This window comes from Anneissia japonica, unplaced genomic scaffold (assembly GCF_011630105.1).
Source record: "Anneissia japonica isolate Jap-2015-1 unplaced genomic scaffold, ASM1163010v1 scaffold287712_len2945570_cov188, whole genome shotgun sequence".
Lineage (NCBI taxonomy): Eukaryota > Metazoa > Echinodermata > Crinoidea > Comatulida > Comatulidae > Anneissia > Anneissia japonica.
The window spans coordinates 2652374-2667755 of record NW_022704401.1 but is presented as its reverse complement, the minus strand read 5'-3'; the positions used below and the strand labels follow the sequence as shown (position 1 = coordinate 2667755).

The 15382-nt window shown below is 33.5% G+C and overlaps 2 protein-coding genes across 2 annotated transcripts in view; both read left to right on the top strand.

The window, feature by feature from the left end:
* LOC117104658 (nucleoporin NUP35-like) overlaps nucleotides 1–1694 on the top strand; it is a gene marked incomplete in the record, with an annotated part of 36903 nt that extends 35209 nt beyond the window's left edge. The window contains 1 exon segment of the mRNA XM_033245540.1: nucleotides 766–1694. Within this exon segment, the coding sequence (XP_033101431.1) occupies nucleotides 766–843 (78 nt within the window).
* A 2958-nt stretch (nucleotides 1695–4652) lies between these two features.
* LOC117104654 (PHD finger protein 13-like) lies at nucleotides 4653–14674 on the top strand. The gene is made up of 5 exons (XM_033245534.1): nucleotides 4653–4810; nucleotides 7122–7192; nucleotides 10845–10934; nucleotides 12649–12763; nucleotides 13001–14674. The coding sequence occupies exons 1-5, from the start codon at nucleotides 4801–4803 to the stop codon at nucleotides 13234–13236; spliced, it is 522 nt and encodes a 173-aa protein (XP_033101425.1). The 5' UTR covers nucleotides 4653–4800; the 3' UTR covers nucleotides 13237–14674.
* The last annotated feature ends 708 nt before the right edge of the window (nucleotides 14675–15382 follow it).

Below are 15382 nucleotides of genomic sequence, written 5' to 3'. Positions count from 1 at the left end.
TGTGTGTGTATATTTATATATACTGTATATATATATATATGTATGTGTGTATATATATATATATATATGTATATAAATAATCAAAGAAAGATAAATACAGTGTTCGAATAAAGAACATAATTATACATCGTGTAGCATAGTTCTCAACGAATGTAGTCCTGTAAATAAACAAGTAAATAAATTGTGTAATTATGTGCCTCTGGCAGGACTTGAACCTGTGACCTCTTGCTGTCAAGGCGAGTATCATAACCATTAAACCATGGAGGCTTCATGGTTGAACAGATTCAATTACCACCAGATACACTCCATTACACAATAGGTACGGCTAGAAACAGATAGTTGCATATAATATAAATCAAGATAGTTGTTAACACTGTTAAATTATATGTAAATCATCAAAGAAAGGTATACAGTGTTCGAATAAAGGACATAATAATAGCATAGCTCTCAACGAATGTAGTCTTGTAAATAAATGAATACAGTATAAACACATACATACATAGAAAAAAACTCTAAATTTCATTAACTCTACATAATGCAAACAAACATTATGTTCTGACAGTTGTTGTCACAATGAAGATTAGTAAATTGACAAATATATGAGACGAGCGATACTGTAGTTCAACATTAAAATGTGATCTTTAATACTATAACAAGATAAAATAAGAGCAGAAACACCAAGTAACGAATAATAGATAAATAAATAAAATAATTTAAAAAACAGGATGTGAGGAATTAAATTATCTCTTTTTTTTACTTTTATAGGTTGTACCAGACAGTAACACTCCTAAGAAATCTAACAACGTAATTACTAAAACAATGGAGTATATGTTTGGATGGTGAGGATCATCAGATACAACAACTGGACATTATTTTTTCCCCATGACTCAGTGGTCAATATCATAGAAACTGTTTTTTTAACTCAACTGTTCTACTGTTAACATCAGATGATCTCATTTTATTGTTTTTTAACATTATATATTTAATTTTAAGTATTATTAAACACAGCACAATAATGCAGTTAATAATAAAAAGGAAATGCTGTTGAAAATGGCAACTCGATTCCAAGGTTCAGAAGCGGTTGTGAGAGATACATATACATATAAATATTTTTTATCCTTATATAGCGTTTTAGATTGTTTACGTTTTATAATACTACAATCTCTATTCAGTTTCCTAATATAGTATTGGTTAGAATTTGTAGGGGACAAAAATAAAGTAAACTGTAAGGAAAATTTTGAGAACACTATATTATTCATGTTAATTTATGCCTTTTTCTTCTTTTAGGCAAGATTTTGAAAAATCTTTCCAATCTATAACAGGTTTAATCATACACTATTCTCATTTAGCAATGTGTGCCCAGAGGTTGATTAAAGTATAACTATGATAGTATTAATTTTATTATTAGACATTCAAATCAGTTCGCTCTCTGTGGGGTGAAGTGATAAATTATTGTACTTCAGAATGCATAAATATTGAGTCAATTTCATTTTGAATTATATTTATACAGCAATCATGTTTTATAAGATCAGACTGTAAGAATAAGGTCATTGGTAAAGATATATAAATACATATATAGAGGCGTGTACTGTATTTGTTAATTGCCTCAGTCACTATGAGAATTCAGTTTTAATAACCTTATGCGCTTTTTCTGTGCATGCAGTTTGAATATTAATAAAGAAATTGTACATTTATGTTGAGTGTTGTATAATTTTATAGTATAAAGTATGTATGAAATGTTTCATTGCTGTACAGTACATCATATTTAAAATACCAAGAAAGTTACTACAGTATATAGTTTCAAAACCCCCACATACACAATGTAATACATTGTACATTTGACCCTTCTGATCTCTCTCCTGGTGTTGGACACAGATGTACACAATACAATGTACTGTTAACCAAAACAGATTTATGTTACTTTCAATAAAGACCCTGTAATATTACCAAGATGTTCAACGTTGGGTGTCTAAACTGAAGGCCTTTTCTAACCCCGTTTTCCCTCTCAAAATTCAAATATGACATTTTTAAAGCATTTGTTTATAGAGGATAACCCTTCCCAGAAGGAATGTCACTAGTGTGGAAGGTTAAACACAATTCGTTGGGAGAGCAAAAAATCTAATGGTGAACGTGGGCCCAAAAAAGAAAAGCTTTCATGCACACCCTTCCTCCAGGTAGTTTAGAAACACCTTTCCCCACTTCTCATATACTGTAAAAGCAATTAATGTAATCCCAAATCACCTAATTTATAAAAAAGATTATTTACAGTGTAGGCCTAAGTACCATCATGTGCTAAAAAAGTAAAGAATTCAATTCTACATTTTTAATTGCTTAATTTGTATATTTATTTAAATTAAAATGAGATCAACATTTTCAACGTCAATTAACGTACACATAAATACCTTTGCTGTATTCCTTTGCATAGAATGTTAAATCAACAAATAAGGATTTTTGTAATATGTTTGTACAGTTTATATAAAAAGCAGCGATGCTATATTTTTTTAAATCTGTTTCTGGTTGGAAGTTAATAACTTACTTATTTTTATTGAGGTTTTTTGGTAGATAATAGGCCTACATCTTTAACAACACTTTTTAATCAAAAATCGGGAGAGCATATAAACAAAAAGAACAACTAGATAAAAATAAAACACAAAAAAAACACAATTTCCAATGATCTTTACCGTCTTTATATAAACTTCTAAACGGGAAGAAATAACAAAAGTGAACAAAAATAATAATTGTAAACAGCCAAATATTATATGAATCCAAGAATGGTAAATTAGGGTAAATTAGGGTAATAGAAACCAAAGCAATTTGTTTGAGCAAGGGCCCATATGTCCGAAGTGAACATAAATTTTCTCCAAACATTTCTGTAGTTCACACAAGGGATTTTCTCCACCAAAGTTGCTATCATTGATTTACTATGATTTTAATTGCGTATACGCAATACCATGACATGAAAAACGGTAGGCCTATGTATCCAAATGGTAAATTGGATCGAATCCTGACGGGGACATACATCTGTTCTTACAGAGTTTAATGTAATTTAGTATTATTAATTCATTACATAATACATAGGCCTACTACCTTGAGAAAAAAGAGTACAGATTAAAAAATCACTAGGCCTTGTAGTCATTTGGTAGAGTATCTCTATGGCAATCGAAGATCTTTGGCTCAAATCCCGATGGGGGCGTACGTTTTTCTCTAAAAAAAAAAAAAAATTATAATTGTCTTTAATTTATACTGTATTACCAATGGAGGTTTTTCATTATACCAAAGTTACTGGCTGTCATGTGGCTCTTACTACTCCTTATTAAGGGGAAATCGTGTCCTAACCGGGAAAAAAATCCATGGCTGTCATGCCGCGGCCCTGCCCCTCCCCCCCCGCATGACAGCCATGGATTTTTTTCCCGGTTAGGACACGATTTCCCCTTAATAAGGAGTAGTAAGAGCCACATGACAGCCAGTAACTTTGGTATAATGAAAAACCTCCATTGGTAATTAAAACACATCAGAGGTTATTTACTGGCGTCTAGGGTTCGGCCCCCACCTTTCGGACATGGATCTGGATTTACTCAGGATACATTTTCAGGCAGTCATGGGTACAATTTGTTAGGAAGGTTAGAGTTTTAATGGCATTTTTGTACACTTTTGGCAAACATTAATTAATTAATTAGTTGCTTTCCAACTTACACATCTAAATTAAAATGTACCGTAGTTGGTATAAGCCCAACACATTAAACATTGAATTGCGTCAGACGGCCCACATCATTTTAGAACATATTTACAATATACTGTTTTACGCTCTAGACATGCAAGTCGTGCAGGCTTAATCAGGGAGATGTTATTATGTTATTTTTACATCTCCCTGGCTCAATATTGTTTGCCCTTAAATTAGGCATACATGATGTTTTGATATCCACTCTAAAAAATTACCAGATTATGTAGGCCTACCGGTAATGTATTTAAGGGATTTAAAGGCACAACCCTTGGTTAACCTACATAAAATAATTATGATATAATTTGAAAAATGATCATTTTTAATTCGGTAATAATTATTTATCATTACTATAACAATGATGGTTATGACACGATGATAAAAATTACATAATAAGAATAAACACAATAAATAATATGGTTATTTTAAGGAATTGTGCAGCCCTCTATTTCAATGTACTTTTAGAAAATGCTGGGGCCCCTATCAGTAAAGTGCCATTATTTTCTGGGAAAAATATTTATTTATCTAATATACAAAAAACGATAACACAACACAAAGCTAAAACATCCGAAAATTTTACACGATGTCGATGTCATTAAAAAAAAAATTATTTTGTGAAATTGCCGCCGCAAATTATCGGACTTAAATATATTACCACCCCGACTCGACTCTGTATACCCTTCAGCAAACTTAAAATATTTATTGTAAAATGTCTTTTGTTGTAATAATCACTTCTGGTGGCTATTAATAGCGATATTAATGATAATTTTGTTGAACTGTCATTTAGGGAAAACATTTTTATTGTGCAATTCTTTCGATTTTTTGTAGTGTTTTTCCCCCTTCTTTTTTATCTATACCACCAGAGGGCAGCATTACCTTGGAGGGTACTACGACGTACGGATACGTCACACCGACTAAAGTTAACCTATGCAAATAAGGTTAACCTTTTATGTCAAGAAAGCGGTTACTAAAAAGTGCCGAGAAAGTGCAGAGAGTATTTGTCAAAAGTAGCTAAATTTTTATTTAATTGAGCATCTTTCATAGGTACAGACTATACCCAAGTCACATGAATATATGCCGAGATGTTGTCAGGTACAAGAAATTCTTTTCCTTTTTTAGATAAGTAATGTGCAGTCCTTTATCCAGCCAAGCTTTTTTCCTGCATCGTTGAAATAAGGACGAGCATAAGACTGCCTATCCTATAAGTTTATACTTATAGGCCTAGGCCTAGGCCTACTGTAAGCCTTTAGGAAAAATGGATCGCGTTAGGGATAGGATGGTTTTATAAAACGGAATAAACGTGCATCCTGCTTTAACTAAACTCATCTGATAGCATATATGCTATTGTGTAATCAGTTATTATGTCACCTGAACACTTCAGTGTTTTCTTTCGGTGGAAATTGAAGAATACTAATAGAATTTCTCGACGAGCCAGAGGTTTGCTAGGTTGACCTAGCTAGGCCTAGCCTATCCTAGGCCGTTGTTTACAATACCACCAATTATATTTTTCAAGGACCAGAGGCTAGCATTGGCTAGGGGCCTAGGCCCTAGGGATTATGACCGGTTGAGCCGCCGACAAGTTGAGCCGCCAGTCATTTCTATGGAACGCCAAGCGCATCTCTCAGTGAATGTAGTGCATTAATTGCGGCATATTTCAATTAACTTATTCGTTCTTGGTACTGTACTGTTGTTTGGGATGTATTTCAGTTTATTTACTCAATTATTTCAATTTATTTAATACTCGGTTTTTGCACTGATTTATTAAATATTTTTGGGATGTATTTCAATTTATTTACTTGTTCTTTATATCGTTTTAATTTAAATTTTGTGAGCATTTGCTCAGTCAGCTTGCCAGATAGTAAAAAAAAAACTCCATACATTCTTATCATTTATTATATATAAGTTTAACAAATAGTACAAAAATAAAAAGTATATAAATTACAAAACCATAGTATCATTATTGAGTGCTACGATTTTGCAATTATACAACTTCATATATTTTTATAAAAATGTAGTACATAAATATATTAACATTCTAATTTTCAATTACACAATTATACATCACGAACGGCAATACGAGCAAATCAACAACTGACAAGACTGTGGGATGAATATGTAGCTGGTATCCGGGGGGTTCATTCACTGATGACATCGGCAAGCCGACTACATTCACTGAGAGACGCACTACATTCACTGAGAGACGCGCTTGGCGTTCCATAGAAATTACCGGCGGCTCAACTTGTCGGCGGCTCAACCGGTCATATCCCGGCCCTAGGCATGATTGAATTGGAATCGAAAGGGGAATTGCCAAGTTTAATACGTTTAGTTGCTTTGATAATTTAAGCGATACGATGCTTGTCATTCTTGTGACTTTACAAACCAGACGGACAGTATATTTATTATTTGATAAGTATTAAGTAATAAAAAATTGCCAGATATTACTGCCCAGCTATAACACTAGGGCCTAGGCCATCTGTATTACTAATAATAGAAAAACTGTGGTGGTAGTTGATTTTTTTCCCAAATTTACACAGTGACCTTGACAAGTGATTTCTCTAAGAAATAATCGGGAATGTCTATACAGATTTTTGAATATTTAAAAACTAATGGAAAGGAGTGTTATGCCACTTTTTTCTCTCCTAAGCCTGGATGATACTTGTCATGCAATTTGAGACTTTTGCACAATTTGCAAATTGTGCAAGCTCTTCATTGCACAATTTGCAAACTGTGCAAGGATTTCTTTGCACAATTTGAAATTTATGTAGTTGTATTTATTTGATGGTGGTAAATCCTTAATAGATGCAATTTTTATTCTTATTTTTTTTTTATTGTAGCTTCCGACCGTCATTACGCACACCCTCACATGGCCTAAGCCAAGTCTTTCATTCCAATCGCTTAAAACTTCGGGAAATTGCAGTATTTCTCCCAAAAAATACAGTATTTTGATTTATAATCTAATAATAAGTTAATTTCAAGATCAGTAAATAAATTTAAATGTCACATTTTACAATAATTGCTGAAAGAAACCTTGCACAGTTTGCATACTGCGTGCTCAGTTTGAAACAACATCAGAAACTCAAAATGTGCAAAAGTAACAAAATGCACACAACATACTAAAACATGTCTTTAGCACTATTATTTTATAATACCATACTGTATCTGTTTGTCCATGACTGTGTTAATGATACAAACAGGGAGTTATAAACTTCCTGGTATACATAATTTATGTCTTTCAAAAGGGAGAATAATTTTGGTGATTAGGTTGTGTACTTACAGTAAATTTAATACAGATTAAAGTTCTTTTGCTGGAAAATTAAGTTTGCATAATTCATTTTCAAAATCTTTTGTTTAAGAGAAAATAACATTTAAAAAAATATTTATGTAAAAATATATTTTTCTACAGTATCATCACCTGTTTTGAAACGTCCTGAACCCATTAAGGAAGAAGTAGAGGAAGATATCAACTATTTTGAGGTTAGTATTTTCGAAAAACAAACAACATGTCTAGGAATATGGTACTGTACTGTATTTCTACTCCTATTTGCTAAAGGCACGGTCAGTGGCATTATGTCACCATCACCCAGTGAAGTGCCGGAATGTTCATGATGTCATCTTTTAAGACTGCTGCGTGCATTGCAGATCAACCATGCGGTGAGCGGCAGTGTGACGAGCAATCAATGTACACTGGGTACAGTATTAGAACATGATTAGCTAGGCAAAAAGTAAAGTATTTTTCTTATAATACTTAGCTGTCATTGATAAATACCACTCAGTAAGAGTCATGACATTTATATAGCTATATCAAACAAGGACTGAATCCTGGACCAAAATTTTGGCGTATGCGTTACTTAGCCTTTTCGTGTGGTGGCGGCCCTGATACAATTAATCTATGTGGTGGCATATTGTAAGTCATACCAGGGAGTTGTTGGTCATACCTGAGACAACTATACAAGGAGATTGGAAACGTGACTGGATTCTATTGTTCTCTAATTTGTGATGTCTTGTGTTTCATTGATATGCAAATAAGGTTGTTAAAATCGCAAGCGGGCAACTTCCACACACGAGACAAGCGGACATTTTCATGGCGGTATTGGATGTATAAATAATATTTTAAAAAAAATTTAAACTTTTACTTTGGCAATTTCTTTAAAAGGTAGGATACATAAACACATTGCAGTTTAAATGTCTGAAATTTATAGTCTGCGTTCATAAGGCTACAATAGGCTTTTAATTCGGCAACCCCTACCATCAGCCGTCCAGGGCTAGGCCTAACCGGGTCCCGACACTCGGTAAAATGCCTGAATTGAAGAAACACACTAAATGCATAGTACAGTTTACACACATTTATAAGCACATATATGTTCCGAAATCATTTACCATAACAGAAATGGTATTTTTGTGTGTACCTAGTACAATAAGTCATGTTCAGAATCAGAGAATACTGTATGTACATACAGTCCAATTGACATATTTTCGTATTAATTACTGCTTTTTGAGCAATTGAATGTTGGAAATATCAGCTATTAAAATACACTTTTCTCTAATATTCATGAACCTTTAGTCATTGACAGGTAATATACCGAAAGATTAGCTAAACCTGTTTGTACCTATATTAAATATCTTTATGGATTACATGATTATAAATACGAAATACTGCTTTAAATTATGCCCTAGTTTAGGCCTACAGTGTGGCCTACCCATTATAGGCCTAGGGGCATAGGGCCTTTTCGGCCGCGAACAACTTCGGCTACTATGTCAGGGACGCCTATTCGGTAGTTGTTTTCATTTACATGGCTCAGTGATTATGAACTGAGCATGCGCAGTAAGCATCCGCTTGGCTGCAACAGTGTTTGGTTAACTTGATTTGCATATCAAAAGCATGCAAAACACAACAAATCGCTGGGATGGAAGAACAAAGGAAATCTCGGGTCGTTTCCAATCGCCTTCTATAGTTGTCTCAGGTCATACCAATTCTGAAGTCCTCAATCCCCCCAAATTTCATCCCACTGAGTATACTCGAAATTACTATGCGTGACGCATTACAATCTGACCAAAATTTCAAATAGAGTACATGTGAATACATGTCATGCAGCCAGATTTACGCAACTTTACATACAAGTTGTACGTTGTCATGGCATGAGTAGAGTGATAAAGAATACAAATATTTTCAACTCATGTATCAATTTTTTTTTAAAGTTACACGATTTAATAATTTATTTAATTATTGAAATACACTACTGTACCAAGTTAAATTGTGTTAAATAAAAATAGCAAATTTATAATTAAACACCTATTTACTGTACAAACATTGTTCGATCTCTTGAGTTAACTGTTTATAAAACATGCGAACCAATTTGGGTATTCCCTTAGCCAAGGTTCCAGGCCCTAATTTTGGGTTACTCACTCTTTATTGCACTTAGTGCGCGCCATACTCGATTTCTTCTTTTTTTTTTTTTGATTAGTGCCTGGGCAAACGATTCATGCGTACGATTTCCCACATCAAATTCGATGTGGGATATCGTATGCATGACTGATTTTGTAAATAATGTGATTGGCTTACTTAATGCATATTAATTAATCTTGGTAAATTTTCAAAATTGAAGATGCGGATGTCTCGACTAGGACAAGCTAACCAGCTCCCTTCTTTCTGCCTACCTACTTGAATTAAAACAGAAAGTATATAGTTCTAGCCTGCTGAGAATGACTATGAACCAATAACCATAGTTATCCGTAAGATAACTTACAGGACCTTCTCACTGCTAGCTAACTAGAGAGATTGCCTTTAAACTTAAAAATAGGCCAAGCCTCTACTAGGCTAGGCCAACTACTTCTGACTACAGAGGCCTGAGCCATCCTCCTGGAAAGTTAAATTGTTGTTTTATTTGTAATGGTATGCCATTTAGTCTAAGCTTAATTGTTTTTGCCATTGCCAAAATTAGTCTTACTAGGGTCTATTCTAAATATTTTAGGCCCGTTTTATTAGGGAGGACTATTTTTAGTCATACCTAACTAGTCGATGCGAGTGACTCAGTTTCGTGGCTCCAAAAATATGAACATTTGATTGGTTGAAATTGTTTATTTCGGTCCGCCCATTTATCCAAATACGGAATGCAAGATTACGTCATTCTTTTGGCACCTGGTGCCTGCATTCAGTGTTTTACAAGTCTCTTATTCCGTCTCTAAATTAACTTTCTCGTTGGTGGCGCTGTCCAGAATGAGAAAAATAATAAAAAATAAAAGACTTGTGGCAAGTCTAGGGATTCCCTGTGAATTGATTTGACATCTAATTGATCCGTGTGTTGTTCAATAATAGCATTTAAAAGTGTAGAAATTCCTTTGTTTTTACAAATGTTTGTTTGGTCAAGCTAGTATTTTAACATTATCCCCCTTCCCCCACTAACAAGTGACCCTGGTATGACCCCTTTGGTTGATGTTATGTTTTCTTTTTGCATGTGATGGATAGGCCAAAAAAATCGGTAGTACTGTACTGCTCATTCTCTGGGAAATGTAGTTATGGAGGGATTGAGAAGAAAACGAAAAAGAGTGCCAGCTTTGTTTGGTGTACTTTATTTACACTAAAGCAATAGAAGGTGCCTACCTGTAGCAAGGGTAACAGTGTATCATCAGCCTGAATTGATGGAATGAAACTGTGTCAGTAAATCAAGAAATAGCTTCTATTTCTCTTGAGGGTTTTGTTAAATTTCGCTTCCCCCCACTCATTAATAATTAATCTCTGTACCTCATCAATCAACATCAAAGCCATGACATTGGGGCGACTGTTGAAATCACATGTAATGTGATATGACCTAGGCCAAAGGTTAATTTTTGCACATTCAGAGCTGTTTCTGATAAATTATCTGAATCTCATGAGCTAATTTATTGGGTCCTGTTTCTGTAGCGAAAAAAAACCAAATGGCTGCTCTCCAATAAAATCATGACTTAGCAAGTTAAAAATTGAATTAAAATATACATGTATTAATAACCAAACCTAGGCATTATTTAAGAATCTAAAAGTACTTATATAACATGGCCTATGCTATAACTCCCATGTTCAAGTTCCAATTGCTTTGTGTTCAGACATTTCCATGATGAGTTAATAAATTTGATATATTTGTATTTTCATCAGAATAAAACAAAGAAACGTCGGACAATGACAGATTTTAACACTTTCTGTACATGGGTGTTAGATTATGAGGCATCCCTTCAAAAAAGAGAGGTGAGTTACACAGTTTTAAGTGAATGAATTTAAAGTAACAAATGCCTAACCACACTGTGGAAGATTTATAAATGTATTAATTATTTCTTTATTTATTCTTTCTTTCGACTAGATAGCATTTTCAGTAGCGCAGTACTGCTTTTCAAAATGGTCGTTTTCTTAACAAAGTTAAGAATATAAACAGAAGTACTGTAAAATATTAAACAAAACACGAAAGTATCAAAATAAAAGAGAAAAAAAAATGAAAAAAAACCCCCAAATTAAACATGGCACAAAAATTGATGTATAAAGTTCAAATTGCAAAAAAAAACCCCTTATAATAAAAGTTGAATTTAAAGTAAATTAGCACAAACAGTTTTTTTGAAATTGACTATGGTCATACTAGTTGAATTTTTTATGATTTTGTTTGGTAGATTATTCCAAAGCTTGGCTGATCGGTATTGAAAGTTTTGTTTTCCTTGAGTATTTTCCCAGTTTGGTAATACTAATTGTTTTATTGCTTTGACTTCGAATGCATTTGGGATGGATACCATCATTAAACATAAACATTGAAGATAAATATGATGGTGTATAACCATATATAAACACTTAAATACAACTACAAGTAAATATTCTCTCCATCTTTCATTTAGCAGTTTTCAACTTAATGTATCTAATATATCACTTATTGGAGTTTTTATATCTACAGATAGCAGAACTCTACCTAATCTGTTTAGTAAAGTTTGAAGTGAATTTAAGTTTTGAGTACTACAGAAAAAAATATAGCTTTTTACTACCCCTACTGGCAACCAAACTATAAGTAAAATTTATTAAGAGAAATCAGTTGGCACTGCGGTTGCTCTTGGTTTCTACCTCAAGGTCAAGGGTTCGAACCTTTGCTGTGCCCTTAAAATTCATTTACTCTGCGTGTGTCTCTCCATCCAAGAGTATACTTGGGTACATGGTTGAAATATACTGGGGTAGTTAAAAAGGTGACGTTTGAAGGAATTGTCTTAGTACGATGGGCTTCTCGCAGCTCATTTCCCTGTGTTCATTAATGAATATGGGACTAACTTACCTTTTACTAAGAGGTGTCTGCACACATGTACAATGTAGGCAGATCAGATTCAATCATCTATTCCCAAGACTCGAAATTACAGTACTGTAGAATTCTTGTGTACACATCCGGCTGGTATGAACTTTAAAGGACCAGTGCATTTTTCAGGAGTTTATGAGGCTACCCTGGTGTGTGGTTCACCTGTTCATGTGTGTCTACTGTGCACCTCTTTCTGTGCAAGATGATATGCAGAAACTGTCAACCTAAGTGATGTTAATATGGCAATATCTAGTCTTAAGATGAAAATTGAGGCTTTAGGGGCGTGATAACATGAAATTAGACATTGCCGCATGCCCATACAGTAAAATAATTTTGTGCTGTTATTTTCTGTGATATATGGTTTGGAAATTTATGAACCCTGTACTATACTATTCTGGTTTATTTATTAAAAAAGAATAACAAATTTAATGTTGCTGGAAACCTTTTCTTTGTGTCGAATTGTATGAGAATCCAGGCGAGTTTGGATTGCCAGGTGATATTTAGGATAATTGACTTGTTTATTAACGGAGTTAAATATCAATGATTGTAATTACCTGTACCTCTATTGTAGAGCTACTGTTAAAAGTATTTCAATATACAGTGATTACTAATGTTTTTTTTGTTTCTTTCATACTGGAGAAATGCAACAATTTCAAACGTGGACGAAGCCCTCTTGATAGCGAGGGGAACAGCTTAGCCAGTGGGTCAGAGATAAGTTTGCCTTGTGTTTCCCCACGGAGAATCAACGGACAAGGTAATAACAATAGTTCAAACGGTTCTGTGTTGGTGTGCCATTCAATTGAGCAGCTGTAGTTGCTGGCTCAGTTCTTGATTCTGTTTGCCCTTCCTTTGCTGAGGACCTTACAATCAATGAACACCACATTCGACAAGCATTTTATCCAAAGTGTTTATGACATTTCTGTTAATCTTGGTCTGTGTAATTGTTTTGATGTGATTCAATTGTAATCTTATTTCTTTATCTTTGTTGCAGATGAGGATTGGGAGTTAATAACATGTTACTGCAGTAAACCTTTCGCTGGTCGACCCATGATTGAATGTTCTGAATGCCTCACATGGATTCATTTATCATGCGCTAAGATTCGCAAGACAAGTGTTCCTGATATTTTTATATGTACAAAATGTAGGGACTCAAAAGTAAAAGTTCGTAAATCTTTTCGCGTTAGAGAACCAAAGAAGCATTTTAAAGAACTGTACCCGAAAACATAGTTTCAGTAGTGAATGTAGACTGGGTTTGTTATAAAGGGTTACTGGTCAGTATTGCACATTTTGAAATGAAAGAACATTTTGGTGCAGCTGTTTTTTAGTTCTTTAAATCTGTAAATATGCATAAAAAACTGTATCAAATGGCTACATCAAGGTACTGTTTATTATATATGTATCAATATATTTTACCTTTTTTTTACCCTTACCTGACATTCTGTTAACCATCTAATATTTAATTCAATTACTTTAGAAACTCTGTAATAATTTTAGTAGTAAAAGAGGTATAGACATGAAATATGGCAGTGCACCACACCACAGCACATGGTGAGAAGATCTGAATGCTTCATTTCAACAAGAATATATGTTGGCCAGATATTGGTTATAGTTTAAGTTACTTAAAAATAGTTGAATACTTTAGATTATTACTACTGTATGAGTTTGAAAGTAAAATTTGTTTCTTCCAAACTTTAAGATGTTAGGTCTTAAAAAGGGTAGGTTAATCAGTTTTGGAGATAAAATGTACTACTGTTTATCATTTAGGAGAATTTAATAACCCCAAGGCAAGAATGCTCATCATAATCCTGCCTTCCATTCTTGTTATTTGGGTATTTAAATCTGCCATTCCCATATTTGTATGGCTTACAGCCATTCATATAATGGACAACTCAGGATGTTTTTATTTTTGACAAGCATAGAATGCATACAACTATATGTATGTGAGAATGTCAATTTAAACATATTTGAATCTCAATTGTGAAACTAAGATTAACTTTATAATTGATATAGAAAAATAAGATTATTATTCTGCATCCTCTCGTAGATGAGAGGTGGTTAAAGTACTTTCCTCAGCACAATATGGTCAGGCAGGCTCCAGATAACTTTCCCCGCCCTCTCTCGGATCAGAAAGGTTTGGTCTGTTGGTACATCCTTTCTTTTTTAAGTACCACCATAGGACCATGGAGGTGTTCAAAATATTTGCTTATGCTACTGCCCACCATTGGTAATTTGTGGCTATCATTTTAGTGGTCTGAAATCATGAATTTAATATAGTATGTGTATTATGTTGCCTTTAAATGTTTCATCTGATATAGTCTCAAACTCCAAATAGTGTCAATATAATGATGATAATTTTCTGTAAACATATTTATAAAATTGTTTAGGTACTGCAATTATACTATAGATAATTTAGAAGAAAATAGTTTTTATTTTTAATTAATTTGGAGTTAATATTCCTATTCAATTTTTTCAAATTATATTCTTGCAAATAGATGTTGAACAATATCAGGTCACTGAAAAGGTTTAGTACAGCCTTAGCTTTATCTATTTTTTTTATTCAATTTTTGCAGACCGTTCACCATATAGTAATGAAAAATGTAACAAAATGAGGCATGTCGTGGCGAAATGGTTAAGTTGTCGCACAGGCCAGTATTGAGTAAATGAGCTATAAAATATGGGAGCTCAAAAAATTGCCTAAAAATCCAAATTTTTTTTTTTCACTATAGATCAACAGTTTAATGTCTTATTTATCATGTCCCAAAGTATCAGTTCTGAAAGTGGTTAACAAATCATTTATTTAATGTTATTTAGATAGTTAATTCTATTAAACAATGTGTGCACAAATAACTTTGGAAGGCAATTACTCAAAATCATGTTTATCTTGACTCTAAGAGTGCTGCACTTTCACTTTTCAGTAACTTAGGCTTGAAATGTCCAATTCCAATGAATAACCTCTCATTTTAAAGATCACATACTTGGGTATCTGAAAATACCAATAACTTGAATTTCAATTTTTGCTACAACTTAGTCATTTCGCCACAACATTGCTCAAATGTTTATAATAAAACAAAACAGACTGCTGAGTTTCACTACTTTCAACACTAAAAATTCAGTATAGTATCTATAATTATAAATCAGCGGTTCTTAAACTATGATTGTCGCCAAATAAATTAAAGGGTCGGAAGCCTCTTTAAAATTGAAGTTTATATCCTGCAAAGATTTACCGTAGTATAGAATGCGCTCTCTTTATAAAGAGAGCGCATTCTATGTACCATTAATTTTGAGTTTCTGTTCTGGGAGGTGTGTTGTAGCAGATTGCTTGACGTTTGTTGTGGTCATCAGCTAAAAAGTTTGAGAACCGCTTCTATAAATG

Coding starts and splice junctions, on each gene's coding strand:
- LOC117104654 (XM_033245534.1), top strand. Junction 10,935..12,648: donor CATCCCTTCAAAAAAGAGAG/GTGAGTTACACA, acceptor TTCATACTGGAG/AAATGCAACAATTTCAAACG. Junction 12,764..13,000: donor ACGGAGAATCAACGGACAAG/GTAATAACAATA, acceptor TCTTTGTTGCAG/ATGAGGATTGGGAGTTAATA.